Below are 20,689 nucleotides of genomic sequence, written 5' to 3' on the forward strand. Positions count from 1 at the left end.
AAAACAATAGCTACGTGCCAATGTCAGCTGAATCAGCGGTCGCCGATGTTTACCACAATGCCTTTTCCCAACGGTTTTCCGGTGAGTTTCCTATAAAAGCTCCCAACATGCCGCAATTCTGAATTGTGATGCCGCAATTGTGATGTGATGCCGCAATTGTGATGTTTCATGAAAATTTGATAGAACTATGCTCTACAGTAAAAGTTTCTCCAACAGCAATCCATTCACGTTTTGTTTGGTCAATAAAATTGTTCGAAAGTGCAAAGTTGCTTTTCACTGAAGTAGTTCAGGGTTCACTTCACAAATGAAGTTGCCAGTAGCTACAAAAAAGCTTATTTTTTTCAATGAGTTTTTTTTTTCAGTGCATTCAAGTGATCTTACTCTTACTTGTAGTTTTTAACAAAAATTTACTTGTCAAAGAACGAAGTGCCTGCGAAGCTTTAACAAAGATGTATGACTGCAACAACAACACGAATTGCAAAGAGACTGAGGTAACCATGTGCAGTGAAACAATATATTATGAAGTTTTGCAGCGCTAATTTGAGTCGTATCGCTCGTTCTCGTGAATGAGTAAATGTGCAGTTTTAATGTTTTAAACCAAACTTTTTTAATAATTTAAAAAAAATTGTATTGCTTTGTCTTGTGTCTAATTCACAGTGACAGCATATTGCAAGAGTTCTCAACCGATACTGAATTTAACCCCTGGGCAGTGTTTCATCTAAGAAAAGTAACCTGTGCGCAATAATTTTTTACAGTGAGCGTTATTATTTTAAGGTTGCATTTGTGAAGTTGTAAGTGAATAACGAACTGACTAAATTGTTAGCAGTGATCTCAAATTATTATCAAAAACACGAACAAATTACAAACCTGATTCAAACAGCTTTTCGTTGCTTTTGCGCTTTTCCTGTGATCACACACTTTTCATCTGTGGTCAACTGGTCATGTATTAAGTATTTCTAATTCTTGAATCAAGGAAGATTTAACCATTAGGCTACGCAGTACTCAGTTGAGGATCTGGAAATGAAAATTGGGACACGGAGTTCCGTCCAAAAAAAATCTTGCAAAAAAGAATGGAAAGTAGCCTAGCTATAAAAGTTGAAGTTAGTATAAAAAAATTACGAAAACAGGCCGGAATCTGGAAGCTTGCTCTCAGAAAATGTTTACAACTTTTTATCTTATTTTGTTCGTTGTAAGCTATGATAATGCTTTTGTAAGACGCACATGTTAATTGTATTGAAGACTGAAGTGTATCTGAACAAATCACAGATATGTTCTATAGAAGTAAAACTTTAAAGCTTTGTTTTAAGTATGAAGCGTTGTAATGCAAGTACACAGAAATCAAATGACACTGCGCAAATGGTCTGGTGTTACTGCGCATTTGCGCAGTTGCGCACCTTAGAGGGTACACTACCCTTCGGCCAAATCTTAATATAGGATAGAATTAAAAATTTAGCCTTTACTAAATTCTCATCCTTGTTTTAATTTATAAAAAAAGCTTTCTGAAAAGCTTTACAGGGATGAGTTAAACGACAGGATATAAAATCACAAATACTTTTAGTGCACGAACCAGAGCACAAAATTAACTAATAAACGGAAGAATAAATTATATGCATATCTGTTTCATTGATCGTGATTAATCAAGGTACAAGTTGTGAAGACAAAAAGTATTAGATTTTCTCTTATAATATGGCGGTTACAAGCCAATAATACAGTAGTTGTTTGATATCATAAAATCCAGTGGGCAACAAAACTTAAAAGTTTAGACTATTTTAGTTTAAATAATCCACAATATTAACTATGAAGATGCTTCCAAATTTGGAAATCGCACAAATTCATGAACAAGGTTGTTGATGCGGAATCGAGGTCTTGCTGCATAAATTCGAAGTGCCAAATTTGCTTTCTGCAAAGTGATCTTTAGTGGTATGACGTAGGCTAAGCCATTTAATTTTTTTAAAGAGGACTATCTCTGAAAACAAAAACGTATCATTTTCCACTGAATCAATGTCTCGTATTGTTGATTTTACGCAAAGAAAAATTGAAGTTAGCAGCTGCAAACCTCTTTTAAAAGCAGCGTTTACTGAGCGAGCAGCAATTGGCTTTGCAAAGTTAACCTACTTTCGTTGTGGGTTGATGATTTATAGTCGCGAGCGTTTGCAAGCTTAGAGAAGCAAGCCATCGATTGACAGCAAATGAACATTTAAAAAAAATAACAACATGTCCCCGGATTGTGATTTCAAACACCAAACCTTTAAACCACTTATTGTGAATAGCAATGCAGCACATGACGTAAGAATAAATTTGAGAATTGTAATCTCTGCGAACAAACATCGAAAGCTTGAGCCGAAGACTGTTAGAAATTTTGTTCAACTTTTATAGTCAATTTAACTTGACAAACAAATCAATATAAACAGTTGATATCTACTTTGAGTATAGAACAAGACTGTTCAGTGTTCACGAAGCATCTCGATATGAAAATTTGTAAAAAAAAACGTAACAAATTTTATAATATGTAGTTTGTTAACACACTAAAAACACTTTTTTAAATTATTTGCTTTACCACAACAAACCAATTTTGCTGTTGGGAATGAAAACTTTCTAAAACTCCATTTCCTTGCCTTGATTTCGTTTTAAATTAAGTTTTTTAATTGAAAGCTACCTTTTGAAATTCAGGCAATTCTGTTTTTATTCGAAACGTATGACAATTTCAGAGCTCAAAAAGCGCCAATAGTTTATTCTTCAAAGTAATCGTGCAGTTGGCACAATGATTTTAAAAATTTAATAATCAACACAAGATGAATGAATACGTGCCTACTGGATGCTCTTTTACCTGTTTTATGATTATGCTCCCCCGGATTTCATTTTCCATCACCAACCCTACAAATGGAAAACATCGCAGCTGCTCCGTATGTACTTCGCAGTTCATCGTAACTCGGCTCATGAGTGATCGTATTGCAAATAACCGAACGATACCAGAACGCACTCTGCAACTGTATATGCGGCATTTGCACTGACAACACATACAATTTAACAATTTGCAGTAACACAAAAACACCGGCTTATTTATAAGTCTACATAAATTTGAGTCTTCTCATCATCTTATGACTTTCTTGTTATGATTAAAACTACGTCTATTTCCACAAGCGTTTTCCACAGTGATTCAAAGGTTACCGGTTGTCTTAAACATTTGTTAATGATTGTACAGTACCTAAGCAAGTGTTGCTTTACTGAAGTCATTTAGGACTTGTTTTCTGAGGAAAGAAAAAGCGTGTGACTGTGAAAGAAAATTTATGCGAAAGAGCATGAGCGAAGAAGAAATTTGTAAAAAAAAAATTTGCACTCTTTCTGCACTGTATCTCCGCATTTTTTTCATGACCCCGAGAAAGATAGATAAGTTACTCAAAGTTCAAAAAACATGTCTGATTTGTGATTCTTAAAGCTACTTGAAATGTCGGTGTGGTCGCTTGAACCCTGGGCGGCTGACGTTTCCAGCTCGCCACCGAGTTGACCTAAGCTATTTCATGGTGTTTCTTGATTAGTTTTGAAGCTTTAAATTCTTGGTTGGTTTTGAATCATTTCGAAAATGATACAAAATTGTCATATAAAATTATATGCAGCATAAGAACGTCGCTTTAAGAATAGCGCATATTCATTTCATTAAATCGTTCCCACCAGCAATGTAGTTTTGTGTTGAACTAAAACAAGCACGAGCTATTTTATCCGTCCGTTTTCACCACATGCAATGCGCGCAAAGTGGACAATGAGATTTATTTTTCAGTTCAGTTTTTTTTCTGATCACCACAACGAAAAACAATACATGCCAAACATAGCAGAGGTCTAGAAAAGGGTAGAAGCGACAAAACGCGGACGCTATAACATGCATGATAAGCAATACAATCAGTTTGAAATACTGTATGACACAGTCGCAATGTTTAGCCTATCTCTGAACACATAGAACGAAACTATCATTCTTGCTTAGAATGCATCTTTTTACGACTGAGTGACAATTTGCATTCTGTATGTTGGTGAATTGGCTGCGCAATAAAATGAGACAAACTTGACCATCAAACTGTTTTGCAACATTGTGAACATGACGTCAATGGACTTTGTATCCAACTTCAGCTTTCAGCACGCAGACTTGCGCAACAACTCTTATGCCCTTTGTAAATATATCACCTTCTATTTCGCACGCTTGCCACATGTGAAGTGATATCCAATGTAAACAAACTGACTGAGAAAGATATAAAGCCCTTGTTACCCCATCTGACCCTGATATGCTCTTGAAATCAAGTGGAAGAATTAAAGTTCAAATACGATTTTTTAATACTGGCTCTTTTCCACCACCATCAAACGTGTTCTAAAAAAGTTGTAGAAGCGATTTATGTGTGATTGTAGTGCAGTCGTGGGACCTTAAAAAGTGGTGTTTGTGGGAAAATTTTTTTATCAAGCTGATACTTTGTTCAGACTTTCTCTATACTATGCAGATGGCTCAAAAAAAATGCCCCATCAATCGGATGATGGGAAACCCCTTTTTAGGCCCTTTTTCCAAATGACCCTTTGGGTCCAAAATATGAAAATTTCAAGTTTTTCAAAATAGGACATATTATATATCATTTTTTAGCATTTTTCAAGGAGAACAACTTTTTCTATTAACCAAAACCCTGAAAATGTACAGAAAAAGAGTTATTACCGATTAAGCAAAAGGATAAATCTATGAATTTCAGGCAAATTTGAAATTATTCGTCACTGTTGGGATTATTCTTCTATATTCTTTAACAAGAATTAAACAAAGTAAGCGAAACGAAGCTATCAATAATCATCATCAAAAACGTCAAAGATGTTGCCTTCCTCCTCGTCTTCTTCGTCTTGTCCCGTTTCATCTTCATTGTACGAGCACTCCTCTTCTTCGTTACCAACATTGACGTTCTGCATAAGTGAAAAAATCTTTATTCTTAAATCTTTCGTCTAGTCTCTGGAGTATGTCGTTCATTCTAATTATATTACTTACATACGAAAAAGATCTGAAACTGTTTTTGTATTTTAAGCATACTTACTATATTATTACATTCAACACCATGGCATTCCCCACACGAAGAAACGCACGCCATTCCATACTTGCGACAGGTGCAAGTTTTTGTTCCACATGGATTTTTGGTTGATTTCTTACATCTGCATCTAATTACTTTGGTCAATGCTTCTGGTGCTATAGGCATATCCGTCATTATTGGGACAAGTTTGTTGCTGTTATTGTTTCTCCATCCCCATTCACAAACATTAAATTTGAATTCTTCACCAAGTAAAGACCAGCACATAACTTGATGATGAGTTCGCAGCCCATGGAAGTAGGCTGCTCTTTGGCTTGGTGGTAGCTTTTCCGGTGCAATTATCCCTTTGCATGCCATGTGCATGTATTTGCCATGTCTAAAAGTGAACAAAGATAAGTATTACATAGGTCTACAGGGTATCTAGAATTGGACAATATCTTAAAAGTGTAGATATTATTATATAATCCCTATGTAAAAATACATACCTGAGTGTAGTAAGCGTTGAATCTTCATTGCCACCATACCAGATCTTGAATGCAGCTATGGATGCTTCTCTGACCTCATTTTGGGAACTCCAGACATTGCTGATAATTGCAGAATTCTCTTTCAGCGTTTCTGATTTTCGTAAACTCGCAACCAAACTTCCTTTCCCTTTTCCAAATATCGATGACGTTGTGTCGCATCCTGACCATGCATGGAGGAAGAGAAGATCTTGTTTAATATCTTCAATACTTGGATTGGCTTCTTTGATGCTCCAGGCTTTGTTGAAGCGCTCCTGGACAAAGTAAATATCATCGTGAGTGTCAGCCTTCCAATGATGTAGTAACATAATAACAATATCAGTATCATCAGCAATGACACTTACTGGACCTTTTCGAAGAGAAGCATAATCAAGGGATTTCGCTACAATGGAACTGTCAGCATCACCAGAGCAGTTGTGAACTTCAATTTCGGATTGTCTCAGAAGGGTAGAAACAAACTTGATGAATTCAGCCTTGTTTTCGATGCAGCTGAGGTAGCGATCCTGAGTAAAAGGAATTGCATTGCTCGGATCAATTTTCACAAACGTGCTCTGTGGAACGGAATTTCGGCGCAAGTGCTCGTGACTTTTAGTACTTTCATCATCATAGCCATCAAACACAACAACAGCATGGGTATAATGGTTTTGGATATATTTCACATACGAATTTCCAAGTTCCAAAAACTTTACTCCTTTTTTCCAGCGAACTTTATGTAGTAATGCACCACCGTCGATAATAGAAGTCACTTGCTTGTTGATTTCCTCCAAGGTATGCGACAAAGAATCAGTCAGAAGAACTTTTCGAAGGGAGGGTTTGTCAGGTTTTCTCATCATGCCATCCTTGAATATCGACATTGGCTCTGAAGTCAACTCGAATTCGAAAAATTTCTCAAGGCTTTCCTCTCTTTCAGCAACAGCAATCATCCTATTGAACATGACTTTCGAATCAATACCACTTGCACTACTTTTCGTTTTGTTTACTTCCATTAAGGATTCTAATGGTTTGATCAAATCTTTGCGTTTGATTGATGCGTGATTAATTTCTACCCCATCTAAACCTTTCTGAATATTTTGACCAATTTGCTCCGCTTGTTCACAATTGACGTCATCTTTTTCAGCAATGGACACTAGACCGTTTGAAAGAGAAAATAGGTTTGCATCTGGTACCAAGAATGGGTTTTTCGTTGTTAACCAGGCCAGAAACTTTTCACAATCTTTGTAATCCCTCTTTTTTCTGGAAGCACCCAACTCTTCATGCTGGTTACTAGATAGAAACTGAGCCTTACTTAGTTGCATCATTGCTTCATGAATGCTTGCCGAGTGACTCAGACTCAAAACCCAAAGATGTCGAACACTTTCTGTCATACCTCTTCCTTCCGTCAATCCTCCACGCGACTTAATTGAACGCATAAGAGTTTGCTCAATCGCAAGATCTGTCCAAATTCCGGTGAAGCTTTTTGCTGTCCTCTTTACTGTGTGCTGCTCGTTTATAAATTGATCGTACAACCATGGATGTGTTTGTGGCAGCTTCTTCATTTGTTGGACGTACAGACGAGCACTTTTGGCGTAATGTATATGACCCGTTGATGCAAACAAATTCAACATCTTTGTGATTGCAAAGAGATGTAATTCCCAATTCGATGTTCGTTCTGCGAAGATGAACAACTTTAAAACACCAATGTAGTCCATGTAGAGGAGCCATAGTTGTGAAGTCCTTGATTGATGGAAAAGCTTGTGTCTCAACTCTTCGATCTTTTTTGCCGCTTTACGGAAGACCTCTGATGTTGTTAACTTCTCAAATGATTCATCATCATGACTACGCTCCAAGATTGAGTGATGGAAGTTTTGGATTTCTTCAAATCCGGAAGCATCGTCCCCGTCATCTATAGCGTTTTGGATTAAAAGTGTCATTAAAGCAGACTGTACAGATAGGTGTGCTCTCAACGATCTTGCAATTGCTTTGCCTGACAAGATATGAGGGATGCTATTTTCCGCGTAGACTTCAGCAAACAAATCCTTCAAGCCAGATCCTTTCATTAGCATTCCAACGCTACCTAAAAAACTCATAAGAGTATGAAATCCCCCCAATCTGCACACAATCGGAAGCTGCTCTTCTTCAATAATTCCCATTGCTTTAAGCCACAGGCTGATCAAAAGTAACACAGGGTGTTTTAACGGCAATCTTTTTTGCCTGGTCGATAACGAATAAAAGTGTCGAATAAATGCAAGTTTCATTTGATGGGCTAAGGTCAATGATTGGTAGAAATTGAACAGTTGATTGGCTTTTGGTTTGTGTCGAAACACTGGTTGCACACACTGCATAAAGCCAGACCAATTTGGCCTTGCTCGACTTTCAGAATGATAAAACCATCCACAATGCCAAATAAAGTCATAGTTTACTTCAGGTGGAATTGTTGATACCGAAAGTAGTTGTTGAAAAGGTGAAAGTTTGAGCTTTTGTAGGCCAAAATCAGATGATTTGTAATACGGGATTACTTCGACGCCTCTCTTTTCGACGAATGCGCCTGCTTTCTTGCGTTCTCTTAGGCGTGGTACATTTCCAAATTGGCCTTGCAAAGGTTTATTGCTTGAGCAGATAATCCCCATACCATGAAATGTACCTTTACCAGATAACGTAGCAGTATTGTGGTCTACATTATCTGCGACCCATTGTGCAAATACGTGATCTTGTGTAGCGTGTGCCTGCTCTTCAAAACTACTGTCAACGTTCTGAATCGCACATTGCTTAAATCGTAGCACTTCATCAGCTGTAATTGAAAATCCAAGTTTGGAAATGTGGTTGACCAGCCATTTAGATCCAAACGTCTTCTCTAACTGAACACCAAGTCCAAATAAAATTGGTGCGATCACTGTCCTCGGTCTTGCAGCCTGTACAATGCATTGACATATGCTCAATTTTTTTACTTCGGATCCAACCAAATGCGTCATAAAGCGATCCAACGATTCAGGAACCCAATTTCTTCCGTTGTTAATGTCAGCAATATCTTGTTCGTTTGGATATTGTGATTTTGAAATTTTCAATTCTCGTATATCCGCTTTTATGATTTTAGCTGCAGCTGACAGAACACTTTCTTTCGTTGAAAATTTGTTTTTCATCTCTCTAAGGATATAGTCTGTCATATTCTTGAAACAAACCAACTCAGAATGGCAACCTTCACTTTTCGCAAAATAGACATGTTCTTTATAGCGACTCTTCAATTTATCTCGAAAGGCTTTCAATGAATACCCGTTTTTGTTAAACTCTAACATCTTTTCATAAAGCTCTATAACAGAATATATTTCACAATCCATTGAGTTTTCAAAGTGGTCGCAAAACTTCTCAAATGCCTCAGTCATTTCTATGTCGGCTGGTCTACCTGCAGAAGATCTTCGATTCTCCTTGTTGATGCGAAAGTTTGCCATGCATGATGAATGATAAACAGCTTCCTCAGCAACCAAGTCCGTACAGCTTTCCATTCTTGCGAAGATTTTCTGTCCCCATGCATCTCCTCTTTCCTGAGCACGTTTGAGCACATTCGTGCGCAGTGAAAGTGTCATTGCTTCTCTAAAGGTGTTTTTCGCACGACGTGTGTTGCAACTCTTTTCACACAAAAAGCAGTTTTTTTTCCAATTAAACACATGGTCAATGGATGATCGAAGCCTTTTGACAGGTACTGGTCGTTCGGTCGATCTCGGGTCTGTAAATCGTCTTCTGCAGTTATGGTGCACCACAATGTTCGATTCAGAAGCTTCAAGCTGTGTCAATTTCTTGTGCAGGTCTTCTTCTCCTTTCATCTTACATGTTTTCTTCATGCTTTTTAAGCCCTTAGACCCAACTACATTCTTAGGCGAATCTTCATCTTTTCCACACAAGACGCAGATATCAATTGGAGACTCCATCGTGTGGGCTCCTAAAATAGAGGTGATCTATTACAAAATATATGACGAACACTTTCTTAAAAAAATGTCTTAGAGCACTTACTATATTGCCACCAGATTTACAATCGCAATCAGAGATGTTCATTGACAAAGCTTCTTTTTCTTTACAACACTGTATGAGCTATTTTGTATTTACAGACTACTACAGCATATATTTCGTTATATTGTTTAGTAATATCTATAAAAACAAAACAAAAAAATACAATTTACATGTTTCTTCACTACTTTTTTTTTGCAATGAAATGGGTTCTTTCATGTTTGATGTTATACACACTAAATTTCATCAAATTTTCTCGAAGTTTAACAGAAATTTGCAAGTTTTAACCCCCTTTAGCTATTTTTCTGTACATTTTCAGGGCTTTGGTTAATAGAAAAAGTTGTTCTCCTTGAAAAATGCTAAAAAATGATGTATAATATGTCCTATTTTAAAAAACTTGAAATTTTCATATTTTGGACCCAAAGGGATTGTGACGTCATTTGGAAAAAGGGCCCAAAAAAAGGTTTCCCATCATCCGATTCATGGGGCATTTTTTTTGAGCCATCTGCATAGTATAGAGAAGGTCTGAACAAAGTATCAGCTTGATAAAAAATTGTTCCCACAAAAAACCTCCCACGACTGCACTATTGTGCATGTAAGCAGTTGCATGCCAATTGTGTAACAATAAACCGTAGTGACGTAACAAAAAGAAATGTGAAGCTCTAATTTCAAATCCAATTTAGGAATTCGAATTCTGAGTAAAAAGTTATTTGAAGAAATGCACAAAGTTCGTCAGTCAGCGTCAAACGTCAGACTAAAATTAAAAAAAATTAATCTTTTCAAAAGGCTTAAACGAAACTCTGCTAAACAGGATAAGGCGAAGCCGAAATTTGGAATTATGTTCGACATAGATGGTGTTCTTCTTCGAGGAAAAACTCCGATTCCATCTGCTTCTGATGCCTTAAGATCCTTGATGGATCCAAGCGGTCGAGAGTTTCAAGTGCCCTGTGTGTTCTGCACGAACGGATTTGGACTACAGGAAGTCAAAGCTGCTACACTTTCCGAAAGACTCGGTGTTTACGTAAGTTGAGGGGTCTGTATTTAAACTAATCAACCTACAAACATTTACAAACATTGAAAATTCATTAATTTTGTTTTCTGCTCCAATCTAAAGTCAGGAAGAATACAAATAAAAGTAAAACTAAAAACTGTAAAGCTTATCGAAAAAGAAACAACCATTCTGAGAATAATGGAAAAGGCAATGCGAAGTTGTTCTATAATCTTTCTCATATCTAGCATATCCATCAATTCTTCAATCTTCTACTCTTCGTTTTCATTTCAAACATTGCTCTCAGCATTGCCTTTTCCATTATTCTCCAAATAGTCATTGACATTTTTTTCAAAAAATACAAATAGCCTTTCTTTTGCCGCTCGTGGACATGTTCATAATATCCGATGGGCTGCTACCCCGCCGGGTGAAGGCCCATCTTTCCATCAGCTTTCCCTGCTTTGCTATTTTAAGGCTAATGACTTCGATTGAACAGTGATTGTGTTTTACAGGTCAATCCGGACCAGTTAGTCATGTCACAAACACCACTGGAAATGTTCCACAACTTTCACGACAAATGGTGTCTTGTGTCTGGTCCAGACCATGATGGTGGTTCAGTAAAAGTTGCAAAGAGGTGTGGAATAATCTATTCTATGAAAATTAAATGTTAAATTTTAGGACAAAATCTCAATTTGTAAAAAGTGGTAATTCATATGGCACATATAAAATTGTAAAACTGTGGTCCTATTGCATAACACAATTTTAGAGCAAAAAAAATGGGTTCACTGTTTCATTACCATGATAAGTCAAAGGTAAATATTAGATTTACCAGCAGACCACGCTGCAGTTCCCTAAAACTTAAGAAAAAAATGCACAGTGTTCTTAAAAGTGGTACCACTGTCGTGGTGGCACCATAGTCTGTTCTGATACTCGGTGTGGAATATGAACGATTTCTTGCTAAAAAATTGTGGCTTGCTGTTTCATTGACTGCTTTTTTTCATGTTTAGACCGATCCATCGCCTAGCAACGCTCAGCCAATCAGAGCAAAGGAGAGCAAGCTATCTTTGCTAGCCCACTATCTAGCATTGCTTTTATGCAGTTTCTGTCACATTTATGCTGTGATTTTTTAGAAGTAGAATTTTCTTCTGCGGTACTTGCAGGTTTGACAGCAAATACCTATTTGAGATGTCTTAAAAAACTTAAAATCGGAAACCTGCTGCAAATAGTGCTTTCTAACACACAGTTTAACTGGGTTGTTAGAGCCATGCAGTGTTATCAATACATTGAATAGTTGATCATATTTTTATAGAAGAAGTTATATAGCCTGGATGGTGTGCTGTGCTGCAACTGCTACGTTGTTTGTTTGAGTTATTACAATTCACTGGAGTGAAAAATTAATCTATAGGCCAAATCTTTTAAATGAAACCCATTTCTTAGCCTGCAAAGAGTCAAAAGTGGCTGATTTTCCAAAGACAATTTTAAACATTTTTCTTTACATTCTTTGTATTTAATGGCACTTGTGGCATTTTGCGTCAAAAAATCAAACGGGGTTTTAAATTGCACGTGACTTAAATCAGTATAATATGCAAACAATTCACTAACAGGAAAATTTAAAATGGATCTTACACTAAAAAATGACCCTTCTTGCAATTGTAGCAAAAGAAGAGATTGCGATTCATGTTGCATTTTTAGAGCACAAAGTTCTTTCAAAGCTTGATTTTCAGTTATCAGCTTGCATGATTCTGCAATAAATAGCATAGCCTGTAAACTAGGCTATGGTTGTTTAAATTCAATGGTTACATAAGATTAAAAAAAATGAACTGAAACATATAATACCAATAGCCTTGTAGCCTACCGTAAGCTACCAGTAGGTAATTAATTCATACAATTCAAGAATTAACCATAGCCCAACTCATTGCAAAATGACTAAATGAGATGTCATGGATAACTATAACCTACTAGGCTATTGTTTTGTGCTTCTGAAATACTTTTTTTGCTTCTTTTGTACATGGTTATCTTATTTACTGTTCATTGCATCATTAGGCAATGCATAATGCAAGCTGAATAACTGAAAATCAAGCTTTGAAAGAACTTTGTGCTCTAAAACTGCAACATGAATCGCAATCTCTTCTTTTGCTACAATTGCAAGGGTCCTTTTTTAGTGCAAGATCCATTTTTAATTCTCCTGTTTGTGAATTGTTTGCATTATTATAGCCTACTGGTTTAAGTCACGTGCAATTTAAAACTCCGTTTGATTTTTTGACGCAAAATGCCACAAGTGCCATTAAATACAAAGAATGCAAAGAAAAATGTTTGAAATTGTCAGCCACTTTTGGCTCTTTGCAGGCTAAGAAATGGGTTTCATTTAAAAGATTTGGCCTATAGATTAATTTTTCACTCCAGTGAATTGTAATAACTCAAACAAACAACGTAGCAGTTGCAGCACAGCACACCATCCAGGCTATATAACTTCTTCTATAAAAATGTGATCAACTATTCAATGTATTGATAACACTGCATGGCTCTAACAACCCAGTTAACTGTGTGTTAGAAAGCACTATTTGCAGCAGGTTTCCGATTTTAAGTTTTTTAAGACATCTCAAATAGGTATTTGCTGTCAAACCTGCAAGTACCGCAGAAGAAAATTCTACTTCTAAAAAATCACAGCATAAATGTGACAGAAACTGCATAAAAGCAATGCTAGATAGTGGGCTAGCAAAGATAGCTTGCTCTCCTTCGCTCTGATTGGCTGAGCGTTGCTAGGCGATGGATCGGTCTATTTAATAATTTGTTACCTTTTCTTTTGTTGAGTGTGGCTGCTCGACTAGAAGACCTTCCAGGCAGGCGCGGATTTATGGGGGGGGGCCCAGGGGGCCCGGGCCCCCCCCGAAATTTTGTGAAAAATTGTAGAAATTGTATGTTTTCGCATCATATGGTTTGATATGCTTCTAAACAGCTGATATTAGTCCCTCGGCATCACAATTGATGAAAATGGTCGTTTTAATGTCTATTTTATAGCGTATCGTATATGTCGTAGTATCATTGTTCATATCTGTTTAGCTTTTTCTTTCTTTTTAATTGATTTTCAAATTTTCTGGCCCCCCCCGAAAAAAACTCTTAGATTCGCGCCTGCTTCCAGGTCACTTTGCAGCCACCCGTTGTAGTATCCATACATTCTACGTTATCGTTTGTTTTATCTGACTTTGCTGAATATGTGTACACTCGCAACAAAATAAATGTCAATCAATTGCTCAAAGGCTTCCAAAGTTTAAAAAAAAAAATGTTTTCTCAACAAAATAAGCCAAAATTGTCCGAAGATTCCGTTCTTGCCTGGGTCTACTGTAGTCATCGTCAATCTTTTTACCGTTTCAGTCTCGGCTTTAACAAAATCGTTACAATCAATGACCTACGTCAAGCTTACCCCTATTTGGACTGGGTTGATCGGCGCCGATGGCCCAAGAATCAGGTTGAGGACAACAATAGCTTTCCAACAATCGAAGCTGTTGTTTTGCTCGGGGAACCAATCAGGTGAACATCAAAAGTCATTTTAAACTTTCAGTAACTAAACTTTCATTTTAAACTATGTTCGGGTGGGAACTGACTTTGGTGACCTTTTGGTCTTTCGCTGCCATCCTTGCTGTGCGAATTATTTTTGTTTATTGTGTTGTGTATATTTTTGTTTATTTGCCAGCAGAAAAAGTAAATAAACTGAAATTGAACTAACTACAGTACTGTAACCCTCATGTGACTGCGGGAATCTTATTTTCGCACTGAGAAAGCTTCTTTGGAAGCTTGATCTTCGCTCTTTTACTTAGGCCTACTTGCAAAGGCGTTAAACGATAGACTCAGATTCGATTAACAACATTAACAGGGCGTTTTCGCCTGTTGTTGAAGTGTTGTTGCCTGCATGTTTTTTGCCATGTCTTAACGCAAAATAGACAGCTGTTTTTGAAATGTGTTGCTCAATTGCACACACGCGAAAGTAAAGAATCTTTGTATGATCGACTAAAATTATCTTTAGAAAATCTTCTGTCTATTAAATTTTATATTATTCTTTTTGTTAAGGTGGGAGACAAACCTGCAGCTTATTATCGACGTATTGGTGACAAATGGAAAACCAAACCAAGCCCCAGTATTTGACGGTAATCAGCTACCTGTTCTGGCTGTCAACATGGACTTGCAGTGGATGGCCAAAGCCAACATTCCAAGGTAGTTTAGAAATATCACGATAAATTCCGTTTTTTATTAAGTTTTGTGAGATTTTCAATTTACTACCGTACTTTTATTGTCAGGCAATTCATCATTCATCATTTTATTTTTCGTCATTAATGCGTCCGGGACGAAAAAGATACTAACCACAAAAATCGATATAAACCTACCAGCACGTTAACGAACGGGAAAAGGTGGCAAAACCTAGAAAGGTTTAAAACGTGCCTGAATGAAAAATTATGTACCGGTAGTAGGCTATATATCAGTAGTTAGCACGGCCACAAAACCCAAAAACACAAATAGCAAAAAATAAAACAAAAACAGAGAAGCACACATGTAGTAATGAATGACAGCCTAATGAAAAGTGTTGTGGATTGAATTTGCCAGTTCCAATATTGATGTGGATGAGCAGTCATAATAATAATAATAGGATGGAGCTTATTCCAAACTCTTTATGCTTATTCTAAACTCTCACATTTTCAATAATACTGACTTGAATATTTGAGCCTCTTCACAAACTCACAGAATTTAATTATTTTACTTCATAAAAACAATGAATGGAAAGAACTTGTCAAAAGAAACGTTTTTTTTCAGATTTGGCCACGGTGCCTTTTTGGTGTGCTTGGAAAACTTATACAAAAAGATTTGCGGGCGCGATCTCAAGTACACAGCTTTGATTGGCAAGCCCAGCGAAGTAACATACGAATATTCACAAAAACTTATTGAAGAAATCGCTACCAGGATGGAGATCCCTCACCTCGATACGATCTACGCTATTGGGTGGGTATAGCCAGGAAACAAACCTAACAATTGTATATTTGATCAAATGATTGAGATGCTGATTCTCAGGTTAAGGAATGCCTCCTTGAAACATTCACGAGCTGAACCACTGACCGAAGGTGACAATAATTTTGAATTTCAGAGAGTACGATTGCTTTTCTATGGCTCTTTCCGTAAGATGGTACGGAATAAAGCTGTCCTGGAAGTACATTGCTCAACAATTAGGCCTACCGTTATTTGATAATCTTTTTTTTTTGTAAACCTTTTTTTATTTATATAGTTACCTGGGCAAAGATTTTAAGTGTTGTCAAACACGAAATGGTGTAAAAACTATAAACTATCAATTTTCTTTGTTGAAAATGCTTTTTGAAGTCACTGTTTGGGAAATTTTGTCACATTGTTCATTAGTCATTATTATGTAAATCATTGTTATATTGTTTGTTGAGATGTCGAAAGTAGAGCCTAAATAAATTCTAACTTCTCGTCATGATTCTGATATATTATTTAGTTTCTTAGATGTTTTGGATTGTCAATGATTTAAGTACATATTACTTTTAGTGATAATCCCTTGACTGATATTTATGGAGCGAACATGTTTAACCGATTTTTGGCACGGAAGCGTAAAGAAATGGAACGTAAGCGAGAAGGATATTTGCAGAACATGTAAGTTTGTAATGAAATATTGTGAGTACCGTAATCTCTGCATAGGCCTGCCTTACACCTCTCACCTTTACTTAGCACTTGCTTGGTGACCGATAGCTTTCAGTATTATTGTTGAGATGGTCGGTCGACTTCTGTTATCAATGCCAACTGCTAAACAAAGATTTACATTTTTCAGAAAAACTTTGCTTTCAATTATTCCCTTTGATTTAGGCTTGGAACCTTTTTGTGCTTAGCTGATTTGTTTCATAAACAGTAATGATGCTTCGATGCATTGCTATTAGAGTTAAGATATGTTGTGAAAGAAATCCTAAATCAGGTGGTAAGCCAACAAACATCAGCATTCACCGACCGTGGTAAGCTTGAAAAGCATTATATGAAAGACGAGCGCCGCACTTTCACATGAATTTTTGTAGTGCATTCGTTAACAGGAAATTTTCTTTACAGGTCGCCAAAAACTATTCGAAAATCGAAAGATGACTCGGAGCAGGTTCTGTGCAACCATAATGGCATGCCATCTCACTTAGCAATGTATGGAGATATCGCCAACGTACGGGGAATAAAAAGGTAATTTTTAAACTGGAAGACATATTATTATTTTGTATTTGATTAATATGCTGAAGAAGCCGTTTTTACGGCGGCGAAAGCTTTATCAATAAATTTAACTTAACACTAGTTTATAAATCAATCTACTTTATCACTTGTTTGATTCTTTACCTTGAAAACAAAGTAGTTAAATAACATCTTCTATATTCACAATGTAACTTTCCACGAATCCTTCAAACAATTTTGATAGTGAATCGGGAAATGTTGAGCCAACAAGTTAACCCCTATCGATTGGAATTTGAAGTTCATCCAAACAAATTCGGACGACAATAGCCTTGTATTTGAACGAAAGAGAGTAAAAAAAAGTTGAAAGTGACCACCAATGGCAATGCGTTGTCGTCCTATCCAGAGGCCTCATTTCATACGGTAACACTGGATAGATCACTCGCATACCATCTCATTCTTGAGTCACTGTACACGCAGCTTACGTCGCCATACGGCTAACATATCTGGTGGACACAGGTCGGAGTGTGCGCGTTGTCATTTTGTGCGCACTGGGTCGGAACATACCTAGAACGCGGAGTGATGACCCAATGCCACTTGCACTAGACTGCTGGATTGGACATGTCCCAACCCACTTTGGTCAAACCCGATTACGAACGAGATTTAGCTCTTTCTACTCCACCATGCACAAATGCAGTTCGAATCCCCTTCGCTTGAATATAGCAAACATTTGTTTAACTTGTGTTAAATAAACAATTTTCCGTTAATTATTAAACAAACAATGTGTTAGTAATTCAAAATTTGGCATTAGGTGCAACTCCATCCTGGTTTGTACCGGAGTTTACAAGCCTAGCATTCCCATTCCAAGGAGAGCACAAGATGCGGATGAATACGAACTTGATCCAACTATTTCTCCAAGCCCGACAGAGATGTGCGAATGCGGAGGTAAAAAGGTTGACCATGGACACCGAGACCTCCCATACACGGAGGAAATGACCACAGCAGATCACGTGGTTTATGACGTCAAAAACGCGATTGACAAAATTTTTGAACTGGAAAAATATTATCCAGTCGGAACAGACTGATTTTCCAATGAACTGTCAGTATGGACCAGTTTATGCATGGTTTTTCTTGTCAAACGTTTCTCCAATTAAAATCGATTGTTCAGTGGAAGAATTTCACACTTTGACTCTTACAAAGAAATTAAAGCAGTGATTAGTTTTACATGACGTATAGCTTGCGCAATGAAAGCAGTGAAGCTTTATTTTTGTCAAGCGTTTCATTGAAATTGTCTTATTACACTGTCCATATAACCTTGCAAACACACCACGTGAGGCACGTCAGAAAAATGCGGCATAGTTGTGATTTAGACAAGGTGAGGCTTATATCGTTGGAGGAATGTTACATTCATGTGTTTGCAACATTGCATTGCTGTGCAATGGACGGAATGCTACTTTCAATACCGAGCTTACTGTGCTTTATCCACTTCCAAATCTTGAATTTTTATTTTGTTATGCTCATTCCTATTTTTCAATTTTTTGTTTCGTTTTGCTTATATTTCGTAAAGCTGAATATGCGTAGGCTAACTGATTCACGACCGCTTTGCTCTGTGACTGCAACACCTTAAAAAATCAACACAATTTAAAAATTTAACGCTTTCAATTTTTTGGAATGAAGCTTTGATTCATTGTGTTTAGCTTCAATATTATACACATGCTAAAAGTAATTTGCGTTCTTCTGGTGACTATTTACTAGGTTACCTCCTGATGTTAAAGATGATAACTAGCTTTTGTATTATCATCTTTAACATCAGGAGGTAACCTTAGTAAATAGTCACCAGAAGAACGCAAATTACTTTTATTATAAAATGCCTGGTGAACAGTCTCTCTCTGTTTTTATTATACACATGCTTTAGGCTTTATTCTGTACCACAGGCCCGTGATTAACACAAAGAAGGCATTATTGTTTTGGACAAATCACCTTATTGCAAATCAAAGGATTACAACTCAGAGCAGCAAAAGTTGCTCAAGTTAGTTTTTGAATCCATGATGGTTGTCCTAGTCCTAGTGTCTAATTTGGACAAACTGTGTTAATTATCTGAAGATCGTGTTATTTAGTAGAAGGTGTGGAATCGATATATTTTAATATTTTTGCGTTGCAGCACCATTTTAACTTGTGTGTTTCGATGAATAGCATTTTTATCAAATTCACGTTGAACACTAGAATCTGTCAATAAAATTAAAAAAGTTTCAAAAAGCTAAACAACTGTTCTGGTTTTCATAAAGAACATCTAGCTGCTGTGGACGAAGACGAAGTGGTTTAATTAAATATGGTATACAGGTTGCAGTCAGTGAAAAAATACTAAACAATCATACTCCACCAATAAACAGCGTTGATTTTACACTAGGGGTGTCCAAACTTTTCCCAAAGTGGGCCAAATTTGATAATGCGGAAGAGCCCGCCGGCCAGCAATATCTGATAATCTTCTTTTACTTACGGGAAGATGCATTATAAAGTAACGTTGTGTTATTTAATGTCATTTTCAGAAAACAAAGCAATATGCAAGTTTAAGTATTTTTTTGTATAAGTTGCATATCACCAGATGTGATGAGGTAGTATATAAATTATCTGCTTTTCCATTATAAATTGAAGCATCCAGAAATTTTGTAAAACACAGCCGTGTTAGACAGTCACTTAGTGTGAAGGATGAAACTGAAGTCTTGATTTCAATACCCAGGTCAAATTTGGTTCGAGGTTAGTGATAGACAAGCATAAAATATGTTGAGCCGAACAAGCTCAACGTTTTTTTGCAAACGTTTGCATTTCTGGATTTTTTTATTTAACTGCTGGTAAAAAAACACAAGGGAAACATGTTGCTGTTGAATTCGGAACTCGGCGTCGCAGTGAAGCTCACCTGAAGGCGCATACATCACTAACATACTGTACTGTTAGGAACAACAATAGTTGATTTTGCAATTATGACGCAATAATGATTTTAATTTTTCTCGCTGGTTTTTCTCTTGCCTGTGATAAAATGCTGTCTTAATTAAATTTTTTTAATAATGCAACTTTTAGTTGTATGATTTCTTGGATCTGCGGCCAAAAATAACACAATGTAAAAAAAAACAGGCTCGGGCCGGATTTGGCCCGCGAGACGGAGTTTGGATATCCCTGTTTTAAACCTTAGTTAAATTACATTTGACCTTATTCAAATATAACCAATAATCCAGTTTGTTGGTCGTATCCAGGCTGAGGCAACACCAATTATTCAGTCAATGCCACTAATGCACAACTGCACGATGCCTTTCCACTGTTACTGTAACGCTTGAATATAATGTTTTAGCAATAAAATAAAAAGAACTGCTGCCATCTGACATTACTTGTCTTCAATCAGGAACGTAGCCGGATTTGTGTTTTCAACTTCAACAATTTTAAAATTTTCTTTCGTCCAATTAGGTGTAGGCCTATAGCCTTTGTCGAAAACCTTTCTTTTGTATTTACTGATTCAAACAAAGTTATCTACTTTAAATTTTGGCTTTCCCACAAGGGTTTATGATCGCTGTATAAATTGAAAACAACATGACCATTAGGGTGGCTCGTTTTTGAACTTTTTTTTTAATTCTCTTGGGGTAGTGGGGAAATGGTGCCAATGAGTGAGAAAACGCTCATGACAAAATTTGAGATTCGTAACAAATTGTCTTCAGCCTCCTCATAGGGCCCAAAAATTGAAAAATGTGGTCAAAAACGCCATTTTTTTCAAAAATATTTTTAGTTTGGGTAGATGCAATATTGTTTAGATATATCTAATTAACCTAAGAAAAAAAAAATTGGAGTCATTTGAACTATTCCTTCAGCTTATTCCTCACAGCTTCTGAAAATTTCCATTTTGCTGAAAATTTCGCATTTTTGCGGGTGGTTACATGATACATAATTGTGTTTGACATTTTGTCAGCTATAAAACGTCA

General features: G+C 36.7%; 1 protein-coding gene across 2 annotated transcripts; it reads left to right on the forward strand.

Annotated features, from left to right (window-relative positions):
• Window positions 1-366: 366 nt before the first annotated feature.
• LOC145774266 (haloacid dehalogenase-like hydrolase domain-containing 5) lies at window positions 367-18,977 on the forward strand. 2 transcript variants are annotated; one of them, XM_082585464.1, is made up of 10 exons: window positions 367-491; window positions 10,350-10,559; window positions 11,039-11,160; window positions 13,899-14,054; window positions 14,592-14,735; window positions 15,330-15,515; window positions 16,074-16,178; window positions 16,623-16,742; window positions 17,536-18,446; window positions 18,640-18,977. In XM_082585464.1, exons 1-9 carry the CDS (start codon window positions 450-452, stop codon window positions 17,807-17,809), a joined length of 1,359 nt encoding a protein of 452 aa, XP_082441590.1. In that variant the 5' UTR covers window positions 367-449; the 3' UTR covers window positions 17,810-18,446; window positions 18,640-18,977. The 2 variants fall into 2 exon arrangements, with proteins under 2 accessions (XP_082441590.1, XP_082441589.1); XM_082585463.1 differs by lacking the exon at window positions 367-491 and having other exon boundaries at window positions 10,246-10,559.
• Window positions 18,978-20,689: the final 1,712 nt, after the last annotated feature.

The sequence above is a fragment of the Aplidium turbinatum genome, chromosome 7 (genome assembly GCF_918807975.1).
Source record: "Aplidium turbinatum chromosome 7, kaAplTurb1.1, whole genome shotgun sequence".
NCBI lineage: Eukaryota > Metazoa > Chordata > Ascidiacea > Aplousobranchia > Polyclinidae > Aplidium > Aplidium turbinatum.

Excerpts from the sequence above, each read along its gene's own strand:
- LOC145774266 (XM_082585463.1), top strand. The coding sequence starts at position 10,257 with ATGCACAAAGTTCGTCAGTCAGCGTCAAACGTCAGACTAAAATTAAAA. Across the intron at positions 14,736-15,329 it reads GCCAAAGCCAACATTCCAAG|ATTTGGCCACGGTGCCTTTT; the intron begins GTAGTTTAGAAA and ends GTTTTTTTTCAG. Across the intron at positions 15,516-16,073 it reads GATACGATCTACGCTATTGG|TGATAATCCCTTGACTGATA; the intron begins GTGGGTATAGCC and ends TATTACTTTTAG.